This window comes from Dipteris shenzhenensis, chromosome 3, assembly GCF_047967505.1.
Source record: "Dipteris shenzhenensis isolate YYH24624 ecotype China chromosome 3, Dip_SZ_1.0, whole genome shotgun sequence".
NCBI classification, from domain to species: Eukaryota; Viridiplantae; Streptophyta; class Polypodiopsida; order Gleicheniales; family Dipteridaceae; genus Dipteris; species Dipteris shenzhenensis.
In genome coordinates, this window is record NC_141598.1 from 18294482 (window position 1) to 18321886 (window position 27405).

Below are 27405 nucleotides of genomic sequence, written 5' to 3' on the forward strand. Positions count from 1 at the left end.
AATACCACGAGATGAGATCAACAGTATCATACGGCTGGATCTACTCTAGATCTATACGTCATTGACTTGGAGGGGCAACCAGGAGTTTCCCACCAAGCTCTAGTTCTACCATGATCACTTTCTGATAGTGTCCGAGGATGGAGTGATTGTCAGATCTAGTATGCGGATTTTAGAAATGGCAATAGAGGGTATACACACAGCGGAAGATTGATAGAACAGCCCAGGAGCTCACACAGTGGGGCTGGGGGGCAGAATCACAGACTTCTTAACTTTGTGTGCTCATCAAACATGTGCAAGCTAGTGAATAGACAGTGCTCCAAGAGAGAGATAGAACCAACAAAATATTTCCATCCAAAGGACACAATACAAAAAGAGTCCAGAGATCATGGTCCTCTGTCCTTACCAAAAGAATATTGTGCTACTACCGTAGCACTTCTAGATCCCTAGCCTACTTTGAGTCCGATCCTGGAAGACAGCCAAGGGTGCAGCCTCTTGCTGAGCTATGTCTGCAGCTTCTTCAACCCTACTGGATCCCCTGGATGGCGGCCTAGATCTTACTGCTCTGCTGCTCCAAATCTGCTGGTGTTTGCTGTTGCAGTGGATGTAGAATGAGGCCCCAGGGGCCCCCTTTTATAGGGTCTGGATGTCCCCCAAAGTGGGCCAACTGGCCCTGGTCTGTGTGCCTTGTTTTGGGGCGCTGTGGGGACCCTCCATGGGTCTGTGTGCTGGCCGGCTTGGTTGGCCATCCAACCAGTCAGCCCAGGCACTATATAAGGGCGAGGGAACTGCCCATTGCAGTCCCTTTCCCTGCCTGTCCTGGCCCAGGCTTCTCTTGCACCTGTCCCCTCCAGGCCGACCTGATCTCGGGTTGTTTTTCCCGTCCAAAGGGTCTGCCACCTGTGCACCTCTTTCCTGGAACCTACTCCAGCCTGTAGACTCTTGTCCTCGGCCCATACCACGAGCTTTTCCTGCTCCGTACAGTCACCGTGTGGCAGATTTATACTGTTATGGGCCTCCAAAAGGCCTCCAACCTGCTAGGTATGTCCTGAGGTATGCTGCCCACATGGCAGCCTGTGTGCTGCCTATGTGGCAGCCCCCTCTTCACTGTCTTTCCCTTGAGTTTGGTACCCACATGGCAGCCAACAACACAGGCTGCCATGTGGCAGCCCCCTCTTCACTGTCTTTCCCTTGAGTTTGGTACCCACATGGCAGCCAACAACACAGGCTGCCATGTGGCAGCCCCCTCTTCACTGTCTTTCCCTTGAGTTTGCTACCCACATGGCAGCCAACGAGCTGCCCATGTGGTTCCCTGACCCTAAGTCAACCTGCCCCATGCTCTCCTCATATGGGGGCTTATAGATGGGGAGGTGACTCTTCCAACACCCCCTCTCACCGACACATCTCGGCCCAATGCCAACTTGTCTATGAAGATACTCTAGTAGCCCCCATGTCATAGCCCTTTGGAACAGTTTGGTGTCGATGTCAATTTCAACTAGTGTCTCTTGCTCCACCAGGTCGGGTCCCATACAAGCAAACCATCCTGGTGCACAAGTCCATTGAAGGTAGCACCAGATTGCACCACCACCTTCAGTCACGCTCCCGCCGTCTAGGCACCAACATCCTCCAACTGTCCCCCTAATAAAGAGTGAACAGCCCGGAGTCTTTCAGGCACCATGCTCTTGGGGTCTGTTTCAACCCATCCTTCGTTTGGCAAGGTCTGCAACAAAACAACCATCTCGAGAAATGACATCCCAAGAATCTCTCTAGATAACCTGGACCACGAGCCCCCTTAAACTCTCACGTACGTACTCTTTCTTTCTTTCTTTCTCGTTGGAATTCTGCACTGTCTAGTTTTGGTCTTATAGACCTTTTTGCCTTTTTCTTCCTACGCTTGTTTACAATTGAATATGTAGTGGTCCTATGAAATTGTATGCTAGCTAGTTGAAGGTTTCTTTAAGAGGTGTGAAAGCTTTGCATTTGTGAAAGCTTTGCATTTTATTGTTGTTATGAAATTTGGTGTGGCTTCATGTATTCTATTCCTTTATTTATAGAAATATATACAGGGGGTTTTGTAGAACGATGTTGTGTAGCACATTTTGAACAAAAAAGGGCCTTTGTTAAGTTCTTTATTTGATGTCTGGGTTTTGGGGCAGGACACGAAGTTAGTGTATAAACACTATGCTACACTCTATTTCGTATTTGTCATCGATGATGCTGAAAGTGAGCTGGGTATTCTTGACCTTATCCAAGGTAAATTCTTCACATTAATATTAATTGCTTTCTGCTCGAGATTGTTATCTTGAGGAAATTATTTTTGGTGGAAATCCTTTTGTATGGTATATAGTACTAATAGGTGAAGACTTTTTAGTTTTTGTAGAGTCGCTGGATAGGTGCTTCAAGAATGTTTGCGAGCTTGACATAGTTTTCAACTTCAATAAGGTATTCTTGAAAAGCATCAATTTTGTGAAAACAAGGTTTCCTTAAATTCTTATCTTTTGTGCATGTCTATCACCCTATTACAATGACTCGTAATTCTCAATCGTACATGATGCTTTTCCTTTGATAAAAATAGATTGGTTTTTTGTTTTTGGATGTTATCATGGAGTTGCTATGGCATGATGCCGTCCGATTATAGACTTTTGTTGGGGTATCACAATCAGGTTTAGGTGTTTTCTCGAATTCACGAGACATGTTATGGGAAATGTTGCGGACAAATAAAGCCCACCCTGTAAAAACAAGAAAATGTTTTAGAATTGATAAGTGAGGACATGAGGCCTAACACCTGACTTGCCCAGTATGCCTCACAATGGGGCTGATATGTGGCAGCAAGCAGGCCCAGAAGGACCTCTCTATCCTACTCTACCCTCATGGGGGGCGGGCGGGCACACCCACAAAAAGGCCCTCTCTGGACTAGCCTAACCTCATGGGGGGCGGGCATACCCACAAGCATTGGCCCTCTCTGTCTAGTGCTAGCCTTCGTCATGGCTGAGTATGCTCTTCACCTTCGAAGTGCCGACAAGAACTCAGTATGAAGACTTTGTATAAATGGATGCTCAAGTATGTGTGGATGTGTGGATTTGTATGTGTGAGAGCATATTTTTATACTATGGTCTACACCCACAGTTGGGCGCAGATGACGTCAGTGGGGATGTCATAGTAGCTAGTCCTTGCTATGCGTGATAGAGTTTATGGTTTTTAATCTTATGAGTGACTATCGTGAGATTGAAACTGCACTATGTTGTGTTTTTAGAGGATGAGTTTGGGAATGTTCCTGGATTCATCTAGGTATATGACATCAGGAGATGTTGACCTCCAACACCACCTCTCAGCTCCTGGATGGACACTAGCACCAAGGAGTTGGGTGTGCCGTTGGAACAACTGGAGGAATTCGTCGTGTGATGCTCCTTCGCTGAAGACCGTCACAAGTACTGTCAAAGAAGCCCCCTCTTGGCATGAACCACCTGAGCACGATCATTGGAAACCTGGAACTGCTGCTCCTAGGCCACAGGTGCGAGATACACTGGTCCGGTACAGGTACATCAAGTCAACAATCCAACTGCTGGTACTGGTACATCACTCCAACACAAGGTACTGTAACAATAATCCAACTGACACTACCCTCATTGCAAGGTCTGCTTCCCTGTATGGGCACCTGTATCTTAGAGCTATACGTCCCCCTCTCAAGTCCAAACTGGTACAGTGTCACTAGATCGTTGAACTTCAATGCTCCAATGACAATGGGCATCTAACAGCTGTGTCTGGATTCCTGCACTGGCAATCTGTTGACCCATTTGGATCTCTAGCAACTCATCAGACAATAACTGCAGCAGAACACTAGGATCTGCCACGTCATAACGTCCAAACAAAAATACACATTGGTAACATACTGCCACCTGAGTAGCGGGAACAACTCCTCGTGGCTCAAGGTCCTGCCTGAAAGGTTGCCGCAACCAATGAATCCCTTCCCATTGCACCTATCTGGCAGGTACCGTTGCCACAAACAAACTCCATCTAGATCTAGAAAGCCTGCTAGTAGCGCATCCTGTCGCGTGTGGAATAAATGTCATAGCAGTGGTAACACTATCTTGCTAGTTACTGGTCCCCTCACCATTCCTTTGAGGACAGTGTTGCCAACCTTTCTGGCCACATCGGTTACATGTACGTGATGCCTTGAGCGCTTTCCCTTCCTCAGCTCTCAACTCTTCCTACTTTTTTGCTCAGCTGTCAAAGCCTCTGGTAGACTCTCATAGGTACGATCTACAAATTGCTCCTCCTGGTCAAGCGCCATTGGGACCAATTCCTCCCAGGTCAACACATTCATCCTTCCACTTGTTATCAAGGACGAATAGAAAGCACCATACTGAGAGGATAACTTGGGACAGTAGAGTTATGGCCGTGTCCTCGGACGATATCTGCTCCCCACCTGGAGGATCTCTTGCTAAAGTTCCTGTAACTTGTTGATGTGCTCCCGCATCAATGAAGACTTCTTGGGATCCAACAATCTCATTTGGACTTCCAGGGAAATCTAAGGATTATAGTTAAGAAATATAAACGACCTTACCTTTGTGTGAGGGGGGCCTGTATATAGCCCTCCCAGGTCAACACATTCATCCTTCCACTTGTTATCAAGGATGAATAGAAAGCACCATACTGAGAGGATAACTGGGACAGTAGACTTATGGCCGTGTCCTCGGACGATATCTGCTCCCCGCCTGGAGGATCTCTTGCTAAAGTTCCTGTAACTTGTTGATGTGCTCCCGCATCGATGAAGACTTCTTGGGATCCAACAATCTCATTTGGACTTCCAGGGAAATTTAAGGATTATAGTTAAGAAATATAAACGACCTTACCTTTGTGTGAGGGGGGCCTGTATATGGCCCTTCACCCTCCTGCAGTCGGCTGCCATATGTGGGCCGACTCACTGCCCTACAAGGCTGACTCAACCTTGCAGGGGGCTGACCCCCTTAGTCCCTCTATAAGGGCTGGAACTCAGCCCTAAAGGGGCTCGTCCCCTCAGCCCTGCCACCAGGTCTGACTGGACTGCTCCCTCCTCTTGCCCTATAAGATGGGCTGAATGGGGCCTATATGAGGGGCAAACCTCCTGCACACACCCCCAACTGGGCTGCTCCAACTGGCCGACCCCTCCTGCCCTCAATCAAGACGTAGGGGCTGACCCCTTGCCTATAAGCCCAACCAAGAAGCCTAGGTGGCTGACCAGCAGGTCGGCCCACCTCTGCCCCTAAAAAGGACCCGTAGTGCTGGCCACGGAGGCCCTACACCTGACCTGCCCAGTGCACCTCACAATGGGGCTGATAGTGGCAGCAAGCGAGCTCGGAAGGACCTCTCTATCCTACTCTACTCTCACTGGGGTGGGCACACTTACAACAAGGCCCTCTCTCTAGACTAGCCTAACTTTACGGGGGGCAGGCACACCCACAAGCATTGGCCCTCTCTGTTTAGAATGGCATTAGGAGATGTTGACCTCCAACAGTAATAACATAAGGTATTCCCACGACATTTGAGCATAGGAACACATTTGTACTAGTCCTAGGGGCCATTTTTCACATTTGTTTGGATTGAGATATTTGGTCGTTGTATAGCTGCTTATGCTTGGGCACTGATGACGACATAAGTGTTGCTTTGCTTGCTAAGTATGTCTTCCTTTTATTTTTCATAAAAGTTTTTGTTTACCTCTTTTTTTCTTCTCTTTCATTTTCTCTTTTATTTTCTGTGTAGATTATTGATCTTTAGAACAACAAAAAATCTAAATTTGTATGATTGGACTTATTCTAGTCTTACAAAGGTATATTTGGTCGTTGTATAGTCTTGTGGCTATTCCTTGCGGCTATAGACAATGATACAGGAATCATGCAAAAGCCTGCAAGGGGCTGGGCCAAATAATGCCATCATGAATGCTTTTTTTTTCTCGGTTATCTTCAAGCTTATTCGATTTTCCTATCTTTGCAGAAAAGACATTTATTATAAAGGGAATTCATAGGGTGTATTAATCGTAGAATAAAGTGTGGGCCATTCGAAACTAGGTATAGGCAAATTGTACTCGATTTGAAGTCCTCTTTTAGGGTTTATGAACTTAGGGTCCGTCGTATGTGTGCTTTGGCATTGACTCTTCCCCTGCTTGCACAGTTGTTTATAGCTCTAAAAATCTCCTCTAGCCAATGAATAGTGAGGCTTTGATTTGGCCATAGCTGCCAAAATTGCCATTAGTGCAAACAAAATCAGGAAATTCCAATGCCATAACCAACTCCTACTACTAGCAGCTGAAGGTGTGTGTCACTAGAAAGTATAGGCATTTTCCTTCTCCAAGTCAACTACTTCTGTCCACTTTTGTCTTGAATCCTTCCACCAATGGTCTTGCCGGTGCATCAGCCTTGCCCACCCTCCAGGCTGCCTCACAAGTGAGGTTGACCCCTATCTTGGAGAACAGTTTGGCATCCTTGTGATCTCGGTGAACAGGGTTTTGGTGTGCGCAATGGGGGTATCTCCTACTGGTTAGCCTCTCACTAGTACATTTAAGTATTTGCTGTTTTGCGTCTTGTCCTCCTCAAGGACATCCGATATGATATCTTTTTAGGGGCTGATGTGCCTTTTTTAACCACATTCTCCCATTCCAACATCTTTGCTTCCTCTTTGCTGATTCGCTGTTTAAGTTCAGCGTGATTCCCTTGCATTGTGGCCTGCATAGGTGCAATCTTTCCTGAGGTTGGCATTCTCTGTTTTGAGGTCTTCCATGGCTTTACAAGTCCCTTCCGTGGTCCCTTTCATATGTTTGATTTGCTGTAGTTCAATCCCTAATGCATGCACTTTGTCTTGGAGCTTGGTTTTGACAGATTTCCATTCTGCTTTTTCCCAAACTTGGAGCATGCCTACTTCCCTAATCCCCACAACGTTTTGCAAGAATGCCATGGATCTCATCTTGGAGGCTAGCAAGGAAATTCTGAGAGGTTTTAGGAATCATGGTTGGAAGGCATCAACGAGATTGCTCCTCTGTCAAGATAAAGATCTACAAGAGATATGGGAGTTCTTGGTTTGGTGGCTTGAAAATGATTTCGAGGTCAAGTTTTAAGGATTGAGACAACCAAATGTGATCATCTTTAGTATGTGTGACTCAAGGACAACTTGGAGCAAGTACAACTATTTGCCAAGGAAGCCAACTGCAAAGGCAACAATGACCTCTACTTAATATTATGACGTGGATGTTAAGTAGAAGAGGTTGAGTTACCTTTTTAAGAGCAAGTATAGTGAACTCGAGAGAGTTCCCCAATGTAACATAACAACTAGGGATGAGTCTAGTACTTTGGGTGGGGAATTGCCGGGAGGGGGGGGGGGGGCATGTGAGGAGGAACAGCTTGCAATATGCGGCTTGTGTTTTAATGTGGTTTGTTGACCTTTCTTGCATGGGGGGGAGGGGAGGTGTCATGTTTGGAGAAAGAGTTCCAATAGGTGGGAGTTTGCAAAGGTCTGGTAGAAATACCTATACATACGCTTTTGTTTTGTCTTGATCAGATGGGTCTTGCTTCATCTTAGATTGCACATTGCAAAAAATGCACTTGTATATTGATGGTTGGTGAGGATGATGCACATGCTTATGACCATGAATTGAACACATTATGGACATTGCATTATGCACAATGCACACAAGAAAGTTCTAAGCTTAGAGGGGGTCTTGGGTTTTGGGCCAATATTTGGAAGGGGGGTTTGTTAAATGTTTGGATGTAATTGTGGGTGTCTTGTTTTGATATGCTTTGTTGAGCGTTCCTACATGTGTTGTAGATTTTGTATATATGGTTTTCTTGTTCATGTGTCCATCCTTTGGAAGGCTGAGAATTTTTAAGTAACCTCTTTCTTTTCTTGTTTCAATAGGTGCATACTATATTGGACGAGCTCATAATAGGTGGGCAGGTCGTGGAAACTAGTAGTGCAGAAGTTATCAAGGCGGCAGAAGAAGTTTTCAAGTAAGATTATTCCCATATAATCTTCCTCTTTTTTTAAATGTTTTGTGCCAAATTTTATAATCACAAAGAGGTATCGAGATATATAAAGTAAAGAGAGTCTGATTGAGTATGCTTGTGCTTTCTAAGTTAGGATTGTTATTTTGCCTCTTTGTAGGTAGCGATACATAAGTGTAAAGGGTCCATTTAGCTTTTTATGTTTTAAATAAGAGAAAGAAAGAAAGAAAGAAAGTCTATTAACGTCCACTGGAGACCAAAAGGTCTATGGGACAGCAAGAAACCCTCTAGTACATCTGCTTTAGGGAGGGCACATGGCAGCTCCCAAGGAGTGCAAAAAGCCACCCACATTATTTAGAACACCTACATGATAGTCTGGAAGAGTTAACAGCCATACATCCGTTTAAGACTGAGAGTCTTTTGGTTTTGATTTGAACTCTCTGATTAGTGCTGCCCTTTAACTTGTAAGATTGTCGAAGAAGCTTAATCCGCATATCTTTTGACTTCAGTGTAAGGATTGCATGACCTTTATAGTGCAAAATAGAAGCTGGCTTGGAGTCGTCATCATCCTGCTCATCATCATCCACCCATTCAATGTTGGGCAAGCTTGCTTTGATCTTTGTCAATATTTCACTATATGTGTCCTCCTCGTTGTACCAATTTTCTGGGAGTCCCCCTATTCTAATCTTCACTGCATTATCACATCTAGCTTCGTGTTCTTGAACATCTGACTTACATGCTTTGGTATCCACTTCCACAATCACTTCCTTCTTAGCAGTTTGTACTTTAGTGTGAATGAGATTTTTGACTGTAGAGACTAGCTGCGGGGTAGGGGGGAATCCTTACAAGATTTTACAGCCTCATCAATTACTGCCTGCTTACCAGGCCCTTCGAGAATGTGAAGTCGAGCCTTTACTTTTGCCTGTTCCAATCGTAGCTCTCTCACTACCTTGTTGGGATATCTCAAGGTGTATGCCTCAGGTACACCTTGGTTTCTATGTGTGAGTGCTAGAGGCACAGTTAGGTGCCCACAAGCACAGTTAGGTGGTGGAAGAGCCACATAGGATGATTGAGAGAATCTAGGAGCAGATTGAGGAGATGATTGTGGAGCTCTGAAGTCATCAATGATGTTAGTGAGCATGTATGAGGTGCCTACTTAAGGACCTCACTCTTCTTCATTCTACAAGCAAGTAATGCAAGTATTCTAAGTTTGTGTCCACTCTTTGCTTTCCTTTCAGCTTTCCAACATAGTATCAGAGCCATTTGATCCCCCTTGAGCCCATTTCTGCCACATCATCATCTTCTTCTTCTCCATTTTCCTCTTTCTTCTCAAAATCTTTGAGAGCTTGGTTCTCCACCTACAAACGACCATTGCCCAAACCCTCTGAGCTGGAAACTCCTCTAGTATGGGCGAACTTCCACTTGCAAGCAATTGAAGAAAAAACGTCTGTGGTGGCTGCCATTCTCCAAACAGCGAATTTCTTCTGTTGCTCAATACTCCCTGCCTGCTCCGCCATTGCCTGAGCCCTCTTAGGAGTAGATGGGCGACCTCAAGACGAAGATTTTGAGCCATTTTTCAGGTCATTTGGTTCAGTAACGAGGGAGAAATCGTCAAAACTCAGGTTCAGCCTGTAGCAACTCTCCCGGGCAAAAGTGCGCACCATTTCGTCCAACCTCTGTGCTGGACCCTCTCTGGTATATGAGCTTTCTTTTGCTTCAGAAAGCCCTCTTTTCCTTGCTTTGAAGAGTGAACTACAAGCCCTCCAAGTTCAGCCTTTTGGTTTTGACAGTTTTGGACAAGTTTTTGAAGATGATGCTACATAAAATGCTACTCTAGCATTTCTAGTTTTTTGAAACTTTCAATAACTTTAGTACAAGTGTGGCTTCAGTTTTGTTTTGAATTGCTAGACCTGGTTTTGATTGGAAAGTATTCATTTCAGCCACTTCTATGAAGCATGTAAGTGAAAGCATCATTGTTTGAAATTTGGTCACAAGACTTTGCTACATTAAATGCTTATATTTTGAAGCATTTCAGTTGTTATTCTGAGCCCTGTAAGAGAGAAGACACTACCCAATACCTGGGTTAGAGCCTCTCATGGCTTGCTTATGCAAAATATGTGAAAAGCCAAAACATAAAGCAATGTCTTGTTATGCTACAAAGGATGAAAATGCCAACCTGACTTGCTTGTTGAAGATTGCCAAAACAATGGTTGCCAAAAAGGAAGCAACTACAGAGATCTACCCTCTCATGGCACTTTTATTTGACTCCAAGTACAAGAAAAAGATGAAGGTCAGATACCTAAGATATGCTTCTCTACACAACTATGGAGATGACAAGATAATTGTTCTCTTGAAGGATATGACTTTCAGATCCACTTGTTCTATCATAGTACCATCTTATAAGGCACTAGACACTGCCCATGTGGTAAGACCTTGCCTTGACATGGATATTTTGCCTCCACAAGATGAGGCATCCTTTGAAGATTATGCATTTTAAAACATCTCTATGCTCGAGATCTCTCCTTTTATGTCAAGGTACTCAGCCTGGATAGTCCTCCAAAATGAATGAAATAAACTATTGTGTTTTTGTGTGTTTTGTAAATACCTCTGGTCACCTTATGATGTAGGCCATGTGTATGTTTTGCTCCATGGTACCTCTTGCAGACATTGTGTGCATGTACATGCAGGGGAGATAACCATTGGAAGGTCTTTTTTGTATCCCTTTTTGTTTACCTTACACCCAAGGGAACCCTTGCTAGCATGAGAACCTAGCCATAGATTAATCCTTGACCACCATGAGATGGCATGAGAAACTATGAGACTAGATGTATCCTTGACATAGCCTGAGGCATTCCCTTGAGGGGGGGTTTGTTGGGATATCTCAAGGTGTATGCCTCAGGCACACCTTGGTTTCTATGTGTGAGTGCTAGAGACACAGTTAAGTGCCCACAAGCACAGTTAGGTGGTGGAAGAGCCACATAGGATGATTGAGAGAATCTAGGAGCAGATTGAGGAGATGATTGTGGAGCTCTGAAGTCATCAGTGATGTCAGTGAGCATGTATGAGGTGCCTACTTAAGGACCTCACTCTTCTTCATTCTACAAGCAAGTAATGCAAGTATTCTGAGTTTGTGTCCACTCTTTGCTTTCCTTTCAGCTTTCCAACATACCTGCTGCAGATCAAAAATCTGATCCTGTTGCCCAAGGATATGCACAGAATTACCAACAAGAAGGCTCAAAATGACCCATGGAGAGAGTGTCATGGCTGCAACTGTAGAGTACCGAATCTTGATGTATGTTGAGGGAGTTGAGGGGGACTTGGAGGAGAGGGTAGGCCAGTAGTCCATAGTTGGTTGTCTGTTTGAACCCCCTAGCTTAACCTAACCCTCGGGTTGGGTTGGGGGTTTAGCCCAACTCGAGGTTACGGTCAGTTAGCTGCTTCTAACGGGTACAGAGGGAGAGGTACGAATGGAGAGGTACGACTGTTGTTGACGGACTATACGGACGGGGGAGAGGTACGGACGACGGGATTGTACGGTACTGGCTGCCTGCTGACGGTCACTCATGAGACGAAGGTGTGGTTGGTAGTAGTCATCAAGGTTGGGAGAGTCGGAGCAGCGAGGCCAAGTGTTGAAGGTCGCAAGTCACAATAGTTAGAAGGACTTAGTTACAATCGAGCAAACACATGGATCCCACTGAAGCCCTCATTAGAGGTATGCAGAATCTGCATTCGGCCCCCTTGACTAGTCACACAAAGTGTAGGTTTGTGGTCCTGTATATCTTGACGTTGGTCATAAGTTTTTGAATCTCCTTGATGAGCTATGTATAATCAAGGAATGATAGGCGCGATCTCCTGGTTTTGAATGTGACAGACTTTTTTCGTGTGTGTTTTGTCATGGTACCAGTCGACACAAAATTGATAGCGAGTTTTATGTCTTGTTTCCGAACAAACTTTTGTTGCATGATCTGAGGTTTACACTATCATGGGGATGCCATCCTCAATGCTTTTGATGAGGATTAACTATGTCTACATTAGTTATCTCATGTTAGCAAATGAGAGTTGCCTACTCTCAAACACCACCACCTTTGATTTATGGTTAATAGACTCAGGTGCTAGCAAGCACATGACAAGTAGAGGAGAGTGGTTTCAATCAATAATCGGTCCACCACAGTTGGTGTTGTAGAGGTTGCAAATGCCTACAAGTTGAATATCAAAGGGCATGGCACAATTCCAGTGTCGGCTTCACATGAAAAATGTGCGAAAAAATGTCAGATATGTGCTACGTCTAAAAAGTTCTAGCTTTCAATTTCAGCCTTTCACAAAGCTAAAGTGCATCGTATAGGATTCATTCGCTATCAAGCATAAAATATGGAGACTGTTATACATTTAACGGCAAAGTGATGAAGCTAGAATATGTATGTCCTGAGTTCAAATAGCTCGCTACTGATTTTGGGGACAAGAAGATGGCTCACAAAGCCTTTGCGCACTAGAAAGGATTAATGTGGTGCATGCCTTGGTTTGGTACATCAAAATAACGATGTGCTGTCCATGAGGCGCATGCATTGCTAGATCCTTTGCGCTAAAGGGAATCTCCATAAACAATGGGAGATTGTCTTTTCATCTCTAGTTGAGCAAGAGTGATAAGTAGCGTCCCTTCTCATATGCTCTTGCCAAGGCCCAATGGGAGGCCACTAGCCATCAGTCATAACAAGGGGATTCTTAGACAGGACTTGAAGACTCAGGATCAGACGATGGTTGTGACTTAGAGGGGGACAATAATACATAACCACAATTGGAGCTTGACGGTCCAGCTAAAAAAAGATTTGAAACAGATTTTCATTGCTTCGAAACAGATTTTCATTGTGCTAAAAAAAGGGCGATTTCAGCCTTTTCTCTGCTAGAACCTTTTCAGGTTAGAAAATTTGCAGTAATTTGCCATGGCTGATCAGAATACCTCCTCCCAGGGAGAAATTCAAGGTATGGACCTGATGGGGGGTGATGATCAAGAAATCTATGATGATTTGGTCACCAAGTTTGCTTTTCTAAAGAATCTGGATGCAAGAGTTGAAAGGGCTGCTTCGAATCATCACCAGTTGATTCAATAGATCCAAGCTCTAGAGACTTCAGTCACACGATGATGACAAATACCGTCCAAGTTTCTCACACATGTTGATGCTGTGTTGGGCCCGAATATTACTCTAGATACCTTTTTGATCAGAAAGGCAGAACCAAGGAGGTTGTGGACACCTGGTTACTTAAGTGGCAGGCGCACTTACAATTTCACGTGTAGTTTGATGGCAGGAAAATTCAGCTTGCAGTAGGTAAAGCCCTTCTTTGGTAGAAAGAAATGCAGCAGCAACCCACAAATTGGGCTGAATTTGAAGAAACCTTCAGACGAGCATTCTTGAAGGAAGAGGAAGGCTATGCATAATATTGTGGACAAGCTTAAGGCCCTTGATATGACCAAACAAAATCTTACTTTTGAAAACTATCTACAAAAGTTCAGAGACTTGGCAGACACAAGCAACAAAGATGGATCCTCTTACTTTGTTGGGATTCTTTGTTGATGGATTACTTGATTCTTACAAACTTCAGGTCAAGAATAATAAAAGTACCTGCTATCTAGCGTAGCCTAAGATCCAGCAACAGTTCCAAGGCCTTTGGGTGCCACTTGGTGGTATGGGACGCTGATGGGCCTATTATTGGAGCCTGGGAAATCACTGTAAATGTTGTACATGTTGTATATCTCACACGTAGGATCACCTGTAGGTAGGCGGGATTCAAGGCTAATATGGATTAGCTCCAGGCATGGAGGCTAGGAAGTAGCTACTAGCAATAAAAAACCTATTCGAGTTTTTGGTTTTGTGTTTGGAAATAATCATGATTTTCCTAATATGATTTTGTGAGAGACCTTGAATACAGGAACTGATGATGAAGTGCTCATGGCTACTCATGGATAACTGGCGTGCCCACCACAAGCTTTTGCTTGTGGATCTGGGAAATTGGCAGCTCAGTGCATGTGATGAGGATGATGGAGACTGAGGGAAGTACTGGAAGATGAGCGCACTTTACGGAGTCTTATGACAAAGGTAGGGTTGCATGGCATCTAGGAGGTTGCATGAGAAGCCAACGGTAAAAGTTTGGTTAGCTACATGTGGTCCTTGGTTTACTTGGAGACATCTTTAGAAAAAACTCAAAAAGCGGAGGTTCCATGGGTATATGTTAGCTAAAAATAGATTTGAGGTCGTTTTTTGCACGAGGGGCTACTTTTGGAGGTGATTTCAGCGCGCTTCGGTGATGTTGATCCATTTTTTACCACAAGTCAGCTCATGAGATAATGTTTTCATGTGTGGTATATAGGTCCCAAGTACTCCAGGTTTGTATGAAAAAACTCACCTTTTTAATGTTGATGTAGAGAAAATTTTCTCTAAGATAAAAGCTTGTCAAAGATGTTGCTTGTTTCAACCAAGGACTTGTTGAAGACCAACATGCCATCTTTGTAGATGATGTCCTACTTATCAAGATAAGGCCAAGAGATGTTACTTGTCAAGGTCATGAATGTTGCTTGGGCATTTCAAACCCAAAAGGCATACATTTAGAGTGTCGGTGTCTTTTGATATTTAAAGTGTCACCTGATGATATCCGAATGTGAAGTTATAAACTTCTTCACAAACTTCAGATGCCTCTGCAAAGCACGGGACCTGAAGCCCACCACAGGAAGGAGCTGAAAGAGCAAGAGGTTTGGCTACAGGTTACTATCATTGCTGCATCACAGTGTCAAGTGGCCTCATGATGCTCAAGCTCATCCTGCAAAGCGGAGTAGAGGACACCAGGTACTGATATCTGACATGCTTCAGAGATACTAGGATATTCTGCTGGGACCCTAGCCTGGAGCTTAGATCTCTCATGGCTCGCATTTGACGTATGTGCATGGTTTTTAGTTCTCAGTTTCTTTAGCTTCAGCTAGATTTGGATCTTTAGAAGTGTTCTAGACAGCTCTCGTTCCCCTCCACGGGGCTTTCTCTCATGATGTAATTTAGACTTGATCTCATAGGCTTTTTTTGTCTGCAAACATTAATAAACCTCTCTCTCTCTCTCTCTCTCTCTCTCTCTCTCTCTCTCTCTTTGGCCAGTTGCAAGGAAAAGTAGTATACACAATTCATACTCACGTTTTGATGTAATTCACAAGAAAGTTGAAGTTAATATTGTCAGTCTAGAGCCTGTAAATGATGTAAACAGACACTTGAAGTCTATTGCTGAGGTTAGCAAAGACTCTTAGTGTTTAAATGATATAATCACCTTAAGATAGGGTAGGAGAATTGTCGGTTTGTGCTAGCAGTTGGTGCTATTTGTACTTCTATTTGGAATCACTTCTAATGTCCCATAACCTTCTAGACCTCTGGTAATAACATATTTTCAGCTTTTGGTAGGCTGTCTCTTACTCCCTCTCCGAGTGCTTTGCTTAGGAATTGTTTCGTTTTGCCACACTAGATAGTTCTATCTCATGGGTATAGAGAAGAGGAGTAATGTGGTACTCTCTAATATAATTTCAGGTGTTGACTTGGAGCTCTTTGAATTCATCTTTGTACGTTTTGCTTTTCTTGTGGGACTTTTAGGAAGAAATGGGATTCTCCTTGCAAAAGGAATGTGGTTTTAACAAGTGGGAAGGGAGGGTCTGACAATTTCTGCAATACTATTGCAGGCTAGAGAGCCTCACAGATATGATCTCGATTGCTCTTAAAGCTACAGGGAAGCGCTAGTGGCTCAAACTGATTCCCTTTACCATGATCTCACAAGACATGACTGTTGATGGTGGTGCTCGTCAGGCCTGGCTCAGTTTTCTCTACATTATTGTTTGGAATCATCAAACAAAATGGTGCTTTTTTAGGGCATAACATTCATTGGGGTTTGGGATGCAAAAGGTAAGTCTTTTTCATGCAAGCAGAGTGGGTTATTTGATCGGTGCTGACTCAAACTTTTAAACTCGATAATGTTGTTCAAGATGAAAATTTGGGGTTTCCACATCATCATCATTCAGCATAGGCTTCCTTGAGTGCTTCAAAAAATACTAGGTTTGGCAAACTCATAGCCTTCTCTTTGCTTGTAATTTTAATTGCAAAAAATGTTAACATGGCCTATGATTTTGATACGTATCTGTTGCTGTTAACTTGCAAGCAGGGGGACGCATCTTCCATTTGAGTTTGTACCGCCATATTGTGAAAGACTTTCCGCTGCCTCTTAGGGTTGCAACAGCTTTTTAGAGTGGTTTGTTTATGGAACCCTGATGTGAGATGCAGGAGATCCTTTTCTTAATGTTTTCTTATATGGTCCAACAGAAATTGTCTCATTACAAAGCCTCTCAATGAAATCATATTCAATTTAATTGCTAACATTTATTTGTCCTTTGCTTCTACAACAAGAGTGCATGTGTGCACAAATGCACTGGGCTCGTCTTATGAGACTCGAGACATCTACAATCCGTTTGAAAGAAATTACTTATAAATTCCTTGAGCTCTCTAGTTGCAACGACACAATATTATTTGTAAGATCATGCACTCTATACTCTATTCGAAACAAGTGTAGTGTTGCGAGATTATGGCCCTTTAAATGGAAAATTAAACCGGTTTATCATGACATCCCTTGTTCATTCTTGACATTAATTAATTCATTGATGGCTTGCTATATGTCGCAGTCCTTGGCATGTATTTATTAATCCATTCATTGCGCACTTGCTATACTTTAGGGTCCCATTGTTGTCATAGAGCACATAGCTACTATCTTAAAATGGAACTTGGATCTTATCATTTAATTAAAACTTCCTAAAGGATAAAAAAGAATGAACAAAATATAAGCATGAGACACTACACAAGATCCATCAGGACCCGATCCTCCTTGCAAATGTTAGGGGTAGTGTTTTATTATTGCCTTGGTAATATTCAAAGATTTGCGTCTTTTCGAAATTGAAGCCCAACAAATACATGAATAAGACTACGTTGACAAGAGCTCATAACTCTTCCTTGGTTGTAGCGTAAATAATAGTGTCATGGACTACAACCATATGACATCTCATCCTTTAATCTTGCATCCAACTTGGCTATCTCTACTATTGATTAGGCAGGCATAAAGCTTGTTTGACAGGCATAAAGTCCGTTGGGTAGGCATAAAGCCCGTTTGGCAGGTAAAAGCTCTTTTTGATGGAATACCTCTTTTGGTAGCATATATTTTTAGAAAATAGTTTTTTTGGCAATTGACAGAATATCTCTTAAGCAATTGGCAGAACAAAGCGAGAAAGGAGTTGTAGTAATCTTCAACATTTAAAAGCCCCATCTATAGGTCAACATTGCACGTAAATAAATCCAAAGCAAACTCTTTATAGGATTCGATGTTACGGAAAGATGTATTGGGAGGATGATGTCGATCAAAACAAGAAAGAATCTAGTGTTTTGATCGAATATTAAATCAAAATTAAGAAATTTGAAGTCACTTCTCAAATAGTAACGAAGTTAATGTCAAATTGTCTCGTAGTTGCCTTTATACCAAAGATAACACACAAACAAGTATTGACTAGTCTCAATTATAAATCGAGCAAGGATAGCACATGGAAGCATGCATAGACCACTCGATTGTAAAGTACGATAAGATAGAAACACGCATCGACAACACTCAATTTCAAGGTAAAACTTGTATACAATTGTTAAACTGACCACAAAAGACTGAAGAAACAAGATGGTGTAAAATAATTTACCAGCTTGTCATGTATGTAGAGCTGAGATCAAGTGATAACTTTCGTGAGCTCTTTCAAAGTGCTAAATTCACTTGCAAAGCATGGACTTCAATTCCTTGAATGGTTTTTGCAAGACAGCAGAATAAAGAAAAGTGTTTGCAGGAGGATTGACCAGTGAGGAAGTACTTATATGCCTGTTGAGACATCCCAACCTTGTGTTGGTGCATGTCAGCCATAGCTCGAACCTCTCCCACTGTTTTCCCTATAATCTGTCACATTAAAAATTTAAGTTAAAGAGATGAGCGAGATCGCTAATAACACTCGTTGTCACTCATCATAGGTGCCAATAAAAAGATGCCAAACACTTAGCTGTCTACATCGACATTAGAAGACAATACGATTGGCTTCAATGGCTGTGGACTGTTTTGCTCCTTGGTGGAGGGATAACGAGGGTTACCTGAGAGTCGTCAGTCGCCTTGCTTGCTTTTACCCATAATGGTCTACAGTATGCTTTTAGAGATGAAAGCTAGATGTGAAAGAACTGCTTTTGGTATTGTTGTGTGGCATGCTCCTTCAAGGCTCGAACAAACACAGGCCAGTTTCACACTTGTCAGCATAGCCTTTGTCTTCTTTAATCTTCATCAGACAGATCATTAGATTACAAACCTTGTTGTTGTTGGGCTCGATTGAGAGAGCTTTTCTGCACGCAACGAAAGTTTTATTAGGACAGTAGAGACAACAATGACAGAAGCTGAAGACTTGTCAAGATGATAGAATGGGAAGAGAAAGTGTGCTTGAGCTAAGTCAACTAGAATGTGATATTCACATATGAAAGGAATGAATGAAATAGAAATTGTAAGAGCCAAATCACGTGCCATGAAGGCTTGTTAAAGAGCTAAGATCAAGAACAAAGACTCGGTGGTGCATCTTCTCCGCTCCTCCCCAATAGGAAAGACATCCAAGCTTTTGCAGCACAGAGCATTGACATTGTAAGAGCTAGAATCATATATAAAACATAGCTATAGATGATTCAGAGTGAGCATGTAGTATGTACCCCATCTCCAAAGCCAAAGATGATGTGCACCAGCATAACAAGAGATTCATTGTAACCTTCGAAAAATTGGTAGAAGCTCGCTGAAGGACTTTATTAAGGAGCTGATGAATCGGGGGAGAAGATTAGCATGTTGGAAGCCTAGATTTAGTGTTTCCTGGATTTCAAGGCAACATATAGAGGGATGGATTGAGAGAGCTCTGAGCTCTTTAGGATTTTGTGACTTCGGGAAGAAGAGGAATTAAAGGCAATGGTAGGCAATTTGTAATTAAAAGTTTTTGCAAGATTTACCGTCCCCGAGGGGAAGGTGAATTGAAGGAATCAGAGGTTTACTTGTGAGGGTCGACAAGGAAGAGGTGGCAGTGCAGGCTCACAATCTCTCATATCTCTTTTGTTACAACCTCTTGGGCCCATATGGCACCAAGGCATTCTTTCAACCTCCCCTTGTCTTCAAATGGCTCTTGTGTTATCCATATATAGGATCCAAATGGCTCGTGTTATTCTTGCCAATTTGGATGATCTTGGTGCCTACCTCTGTCTTAAGTCATTTGAGGCTCAAAACCCGCAAGACAAGAACGATGTTGAGCCATTTGCAGCTAAAACCCATATGGCCAAATCCATCACCGTGCTCCATGGCTGTGGCTATTAACAGGCCCCCCTTCATGTTGATGAGCCACCCTCGGATCAACCGCGTTGAAGTGGAGAGGAGTGTCTGGAGGATTGCGTAGCAGTCCAATTAGCGGGGGTGATCCACGTGAAGTACGAGCGGAATTTCCAAAAGTGGGTGGCATGCATGTGATCGAAGGTGCAAATGTGATGGCCATGGAGGTTGCAGACTTGAAGGTAGAGCCGAATGTCCAGGAACTGAGGGGCCGATGTCAAGGTTGAAGACAATCTGATTGTTGAGATTATCGAGCTTATCATTGTCAATGGGTTGACTGTGGGCGGGGAGATCACGGAGGACCAAGAGGATGCGAGAGAATTTGACTAACTCCGGCTGTCTTATACTCTCTAGAATATGAAATCCGGGTGGCTAAATTGCCAATCTCGAATGAGGAATAGTTTTTGGGTCTATCTTAACCTCTCTCCAGTGATTTAGCATACTCAATGGCCCCTCTCACACGGAGGGGCTCTTAAATATGGGTTGTCTTTAACATACAGCCTGTTTACCACCAAGAATCTCAATTCCATTTTGATATGTGAGTGATCAGAGGAATCGGACCATCTTCATGTTAAAAGGGAGATCAAGGAGGATCCAAGCTGATAATGAAAGGCATAGGGGAGAGAGATGTAGGCACACTCAAATGTCTATTGTAATGTATATCATCAACAATATATAATAGGCTTCTTATATAGAGAGAGCCTTTAGAATAGTCAATAGTTGTGGGATCCTCTGATCCAAATCTCTCCTTGTGGATGTCCTCAATCCACATCCTCACATCATGTAGTCCACATCCTAGGGTGGCTACTTTAATACATTCCTATACCATACCTTAGCCTCTAATATGTGCTCATTGCACCATATCTCAACCACCTGGGGGCCATGATTCATTGGCTACTGCAAGGTGGTCAGATGTGAGTTACAAGATCAAATCCTCCCCTTGGTGCTTACATGGTACTCTCAAGTGGTCAGGTTTGATTACAAGAATATAGGCTAAAGGTGGAAAGGATGTTACTTCTTAATACATGTTATTCTTGTCATTGTGCTCATGGCTTGATGATGACTCCACGTAGTTGACCTGCTAGATCTTCAATCTGTAATCTTCTTCCTTGTTTTCCAGCTTCTTGCAATGGTGACACTTTGGTTTGTTCTTTAATCTGCAGTCACTTTGATAGTGCAATGGTAACACTTCATTGATGTTTTACTGAACAATGCTTGTTCTTCATTATTGCTGTTGCGTGTTGATGTTGATGTTGATGTCGATGTCGATGCCTTCGACTCTCTTTCTTTCTCAAGAAGAGAGGATACACATTCCTCAACTTTGGATCTGGGAGATTCTTCAAAGTGGTTGTTAGTGAGCTGTACTCTGTAGGCATGCTTTTAAGAAGAATTGCAAGTGCATCTTTTTCCCCTACTTTTGCATTTATGCCTTCTAGTTGGGTCATCATGCTTTTGATTTTGTTAACAAATTGTGCCATGGATTCATTGAAGACCATGTGCAAACCATAGAATTCAATCTTAAGATGAATTTCTTAGTTTTTCGCTTTTGCACACCAAACACTGTGTTCAACTCATCCCATGCATCTTTGGCATGATCCTTGGAGTCTATATGATGAATTATGTTTGGACCCAAGTGCAAACCAATGAGTGATAGTGCTGCTTCGTATTTTTTTCCTTCCAGGCATCATTTTGTGCAATGGGTATGTCTTCTTTTATAGTCTTTCAAAGCCTTTGATGCATCAAAAGACACCTCATTTGTGTAGACCAGGTGTGAAATCCTTCCCCAGTGAACTTTGCAACAGTTGGGGTGCGTATTGCCATTGCAAAGGTCTTACCGGTTGAAGAAACTTTCAAATCTGACAGTGTCTAATTGCTGACAATGATTTTGACTTGACAAGCGCGTAGAACTCAAAAAGACAATCACTTTTTCTTTTTGGAGCGTGTGCAAATTCTTTTTGGATTTAAAGTTATGGGCTGGTAAAAGTTTTTAAGGAAGAGGTGGCCTTTGATGATGTGGCACAAGCTATTCACATGCAACTTACAAATTGTGCTTGGCAAGGGGTTACTGTGCTGAGGTGTCCCTATGTCACGTGGTAGCAAATTGACTTAACCAAACCTAAAGAAACTTAACTAAGGGAAATGTAATCTTGCCACGTGTCCAAAAATCTACCTAACCCAAGGTCATGTTGACTTGGGCTTATCTGCCACGTGTCAATTTGTTGGGAAGATCAATCGGAACGGATCGAGCTTTCGGGAGGAGAGCTGAAGTGGAGGGCGGAATTCGAAGCGGTTCCTTGTGAGCATTCTAGAGTCCTTCTTCACCAATGGAGGTCTGAAGCTAAGAGTGGTGTGTCTTGTTGATGCACACTGCTCGTGTGCTGCTCTTGCGGGTCATTGAAAACTCTGGTGCAGAGAATGAGACGTGGCTAGAGAGAAGACAGGCTTGCAGGCCTTTTGGAGCTGTCGTCGCAAAAGTCCTTTATGTGGGGTGGAGACTGTAGTTTTGTTGCGCAACCACAAAGTTGGGAGTCAAGAGAGCCACAGAGCCGGGCTGGCACTGCTGTCCTTCAAAGGAGGAGCAGAAGGTCGGCTGTGGATGAAGGTAGCAATAAGCTTACCAAGAGCTACTGTGTTGGTCGCTGAAGAAGTTCAAGCACAAGATGTGGCACCAAGCTCAGCCCGTTGCCGTTGACGCTGCTGTAGGCCCGCTCTTTGAATGACGTTGATGAGCTCGGTTGGCCGAAGATACAGGAGTTGTTAAAGGTTGACAGCCGTTTGTATTGTTGAAAACTTTGCTTGGTCATTTGCATCGGTCGTCTGGTCGCCCCTCTTTTATGCTACATGCTTTTGACTGCATGTTTTCTGTTGCTTATATGCTCCCCTACTTTCGCTTGCTTGGTTCGGCTAATTCCTTGTGGAGAACCCGATGTCGCTAGCCCTCAAAGACCTAAGAGTTTAACTCTTAGGCATCACTATCCAATGCCTCTACTCGCAATGTCAGAAGTACAAAGAAAGAAACCGCTTGATGTGTGAGATTCGGAGCAAGAGTTATATCTTGTTGAGACCAGGCAAGCTCTAGGGAAGTTGAGAGAGACCGCCTCTAAGAATGACCTCAAAAAAGAATGAATGAACTAAAAAATCTCTCAAGAACACTCAATGAACTAGACTAGGAGAAATAAACCTATGCTCTGATACCATGTTAAAAGGGAGATCAAGGAGAATCCAAGCTAATAAGGAAAGGCATAGGGGAGAGAGATGTAGGCACTCTCAAATGTCTATTGTAATGTATATCAACAACAATACATAATAGGCTTCTTATATAGAGAGAGCCTTTAGAATAGTCAACACTTATGGGATCCTCTGATCCACATCTCTCCTTGTGGATGTCCTCAATCCACATCCTCACATCATGTTGTAGTCCACATCCTAGGGTGGCTACTTTAATACATTCCTATACCATACCTTAGCCTCTAATATGTGCTCATGGCATCATATGTCAATACCTCCCCTTGGTGCCATGATCCATTGGCCACTGCAAGGTGGTCAGATGTGAGTTACAAGATCAAATCCTCCCCTAGGTGCTTACATGGTACTCTCAGGTGGTCAGGTTTGACTACAAGAATATAGGCTAAAGGTGGAAAGGATGTGGCTTCTCAATACATGTTATTCTTGTCATTCTGCTCATGGCTTGATGAAGACTCCACGTAGTTGGGCCGCTAGTTCTTCACTCTGCAATCTTCTTCCTTGTGTCCTAGCTTCTTGCAATGGTGACACTTTGGTTTGTTATTTAATGTGCAGTCACTTTGATAGTGACCCATCCTTCCGCAATGGTAACACTTTATTGATGTTTTACTGAACAATGCTTGTTCTTCATTATTGTTGTTGCGTGTTGATGTTGATGTCGATGTCGATGCCTTCAACTCTTTTTCTTTCTCAAGAAGAGAGGATACACATTCCTCAAACTTTGGATCTGAGAGATTCTTCAAAGTGGTTATCAGTGAGCTGTACTCTATAGGCATGCTTTTAAAAAGAATTGCAAGTGCATCTTTTTCCCCTACTTTTGCATTTATGCCTTCTAGTTGGGTCATAATGCTTTTGATTTTGTTTACAAATTGTGCCATGGACTCATTGAAGCTCATGTGCAAACCATAAAATTCAATCTTAAGATGAATTTCTTAAGAATGACCTAAATGAACTAAAAAATGTCTTAAGAACACTCAATGAACTAGACCAGGAGAACTAAACCTATGCTCTGATACCATGTTAAAAGGGAGATCAAGGAGGATGGAAGCTGATAAGGAAAGGCATAAGGGAGAGAGGTGTAGGCACACTCAAATGTCTATTGTAATGTATATCATCAACAATACATAATAGGCTTCTTATATAGAGAGAGCCTTTAGAATGGTCAACACTTGTGGGATCCTCTGATCCACATCTCTCCTTGTGGATGTCCTCAATCCACATCCTCACATCATGTAGTCCACATCCTAGGGTGGCTACTTTAATACATTCCTATACCATACCTTAGCCTCTAATATGTGCTCATGGCACCATATCTCAACACTTCGGACCTTTGGTGCTCGAGATAAATGGCTATCAGAATGTTTCAACTCGGATGAAGTATGAAGGTCCTTACAAGGTCCCGGATTGATTGGCCGGCAGTCGTGGTCTATTTTGATATTGATGCTCATTTTGAATGGGAATCTATTAGTACTTTCTTGTTTAAAGCACTAATGCTCAGTGAAGAGCAACAATAGAGTAGGAAACAATTCCGTTTACCATAAGTCAAATTAATATGCATGTTATACTCATAATGATTCAACATCGAGTCTAAAGGCAGCTATGATCCTACTTTGACTAAGCAACAACGGATTTATTCGTCGACAAGACAATGGTTTTGATTGGAAATTTTAAGCAGATGAGGCAGTCAAAGGAAACAATGCAGGTTCGTTAATCAATAGATCATCCAGGTGATTATTTATCAAAAGAACTTACACAATCTTTGTGGAGGCAGCTCTTGTAAATCACATGCAAATCAAATGACAACAGGTAAACAAAATTGGAGCGTTCGTGAAGAACGAAGACAGTGCAGAGAAAACTCACTACAACTGATGCAAAAGAGAAGGAAGGCAATGTATTTCATCGAATCCATGGTTTGATTGTAGATCGTGTATGTCGCTATGACCAAATCTTAGATTTTCCTCACTACACGAAGTCTTGATAGATCTTACTAGTGCATGCCCCTCGCTTTGCTTCTTCCATAAATTACCACAATCCTTGACATCTTGATCTTCACCTCTACGCTGTTCACATCGCCTACAAGCCTAGCAGTCATGTGTCCCCACCCTATTATTATAATCCTGCACACTCAATCCTGTCTAATTATCCTTGCGAGTTGCGCTTACGTTTTTTGCATCACGGCATAATCAATCGGGCAAGCAGCTCTTGCTGATCTTTCCTATTAATCCTAAGACCCTTCACTTTCTTCTTTACATCATCGATGTATATTCATCAAGCAATGGGATCTATTCATTGTATGTTGCTCCATTAATACATCCAATAGGTCATCTATCCTGGGGATTGGAAACCTATTCTTGATAGTGGCCTTATTTAGATCCTTGTAATCAATGCACATGCGATGTGATCCATCATTCTTCTTCACCAGAAGCACTAGAGAGGAAAAAGGAGAAGTGCTATGAGAGATGAAGCTCTTCTCAAGCATTTCCCGCACCTGTACTACCTTTTCCTCCTACTCAACCTTAGAGAGATGGTATGGGGCTTTGTTTATGACTGCTAGGCTCTAGAACAATGGCATGATCCACATCCCTCTTGGGATCCTCAACACGAGGAATGCTACCCCCTTGAGATACTGACACATTCCAATGCGTAGAGGGCATGCTCCTTCCAGAGCTCTCTGGCCAACTGCCTTACTGAAATGACCTACAAATCAGGAGTGGAAATGCCATGCAATGCTATAGTTCTACCCTTGTGGACAAAGCTGAGTGATAGGGCATTTAATTCCATGCTGATTTTACCCAAAGATTTTAGCCAATCGCAGCCGAGGACAACATCTATTGGGCCCATATCTAGTGCCAAGAGATCCCCAGCAAATTCATAATCCTCAGAGAGCTTCATCCTTGCATCTTGGCAACAAAATTTATTGACCAAATGCTGTCCATTTGCCACCTCTACTCTCAGCCCATGATCAACCTCAGTAGCAATTAGTCCCACCTTCTGTAAGGTCTTAGAATTGATGAAACAATGAGTGCTACCGCTATCCACAAGCATGTGAATAGTCCTACCATTTATTTATCCTTTTAATCTAATAGTTTTAGCACTTTTGGCACCCATCAAGGCATGAAAAGAGATAGCATAGATTGTTTGTTGCGCATCCCAATAGATCTCCTCCTCGTCCACAGGAGCATTTCCATTCGCATCCTCTCGCACAAGAAAGGCATAGCAATCTGATGCTGCACATGAAAGACATTAGGCCAATGGCCTCGCATTTAACATGTGGGTTGAGTGCCATCGGATTGTATACCATGCATATTATGTTCATTAGCACACCAGGATCAAAGGGGAAATCAGCCCCCTTGTGGCTCCAACATCTGGAGCTTCTTCCACGACTTGTGCACCGTCTGAATCATCATGAGTGGCCTCCAAAGTCTCTTAAGCATCCACTAAATCCTCATCACTTGATATCTCAATAATCATGTTGAGTTTTGTAGTACCACTATTGTGCATTTTGCAAACTTCCCGATGCTCGGGAGTCCACTTCTCGGCACACTTAAAGCATAAGTTTGCCTGCTTTGCCTGACCATAATAGCACTAGTGTGTTGTTTAAATTTTGATTTTTCATTTCCAAGACTTGGCTTAACTCTTGGCTTAGCATCAAATGACATGTATGGCTTAGCATATGGCATCTTAATGCCTGTAAACAGTGGGAAACCTCAAAAATGGTGTTGTTGCTGATTTTGTTTCATACCAATCAGTCACCTTAGGCTTCTTCTTAGCCTCATTTGCATTCCCATATGTGTTGCCCATTGTCATCTTATACTTGCTGGCATATTTGGGCTCAAATACCTCTACTAATACAATGCCTTTTCTACTTTGTATCATGAGAGCTTTGCTGACTCTTTCCCCAATCGGCCTGCCATGATCCAGCTAGCACTCGCTTCTTCAATTATTCCAATTTGAGAAAGCATGATGTCTAGGAAAATAGCATAGTTGAGGAGCAGGAGTCTGGACTGCTATTCTGAGTCGCATCGCGGGGGGACATAACAGAGTGGAGAGGCATAATCGAAGGAACCATGATACATTAGCAAGAAACAACCGCTCTTCCAACATTCAGCAGTTTGAATTATGCACAGGGATGGGATCAAAGAGGAGGAAAGGGATGATAAGATGTGAAATTTTGATTAATCCATTTACACAATTGATTAAGTTTTTTAAGATGGAAGGAAGACGACACCCGATTGCTGATGGAGCGATGACATTTCTATAGGAAACTTTAGGCTACAAGTTTGTTAGCAATGGCTCCGCTCTTGATTGTCTTCTTGCTTCCACCCATCTGCCATAGCCTCCACAGGTCACGGATTTGAACTTTTTCCTAAGGTATACCAATTTATAGTTTCTTTCCTCCTCCTGCTACTTTGAGATCAGCCAACCATGGGCACTCCAAGGGTTCTCAGAAATTCTTCCACTTATCACAACCTACAAGATTGGTTCAAGCAGCCTGAGTTCTGATACTCTTCCAAAGTTTACGTGAAGTTCTTCGTTTACTTTTTTTGTGGTAATCATCAGTTTGTGGATCGTCTTTGCTGTGAATTGCTTTGAAGTTCCATCAATGGAGAAAAATAGGGTTCTGTCGATGGAATTATTTTCATTTTTTCAACCTTAAATTGTTTATAGATGATGTGGGGTTCTATTGACTTTAACTTATATATATTTTTATGTAGCTTACAATGGTAGCAATCCTAGAAAAAGCTAACCTTTTGATTTC

General features: G+C 42.8%; 1 protein-coding gene across 5 annotated transcripts in view; it reads left to right on the top strand.

Moving 5' to 3' along the window:
- The window catches only part of LOC147903467 (Clathrin adaptor complex small chain family protein), a 53057-nt gene extending 36475 nt beyond the window's left edge, over positions 1-16582 (top strand). Inside the window, exons 4-8 of one of the 5 annotated variants that reach the window (XR_015540767.1) lie at positions 2154-2250; positions 2369-2439; positions 7882-7973; positions 15670-15889; positions 16146-16582. Coding sequence is in view for 3 of the 5 variants with exons in the window: in XM_087372534.1 (XP_087228660.1) it covers positions 2154-2250; positions 2369-2439; positions 7882-7973; positions 16146-16209 (324 nt within the window). In the remaining 2 variants the exon portion in view is untranslated. Of the gene's footprint in view, positions 1-2153; positions 2251-2368; positions 2440-7881; positions 7974-15669 lie in introns of all 5 variants that reach the window. The other 4 variants (XR_015540766.1, XM_087372535.1, XM_087372534.1 and 1 more) reach the window with 4 other exon arrangements.
- Positions 16583-27405: the final 10823 nt, after the last annotated feature.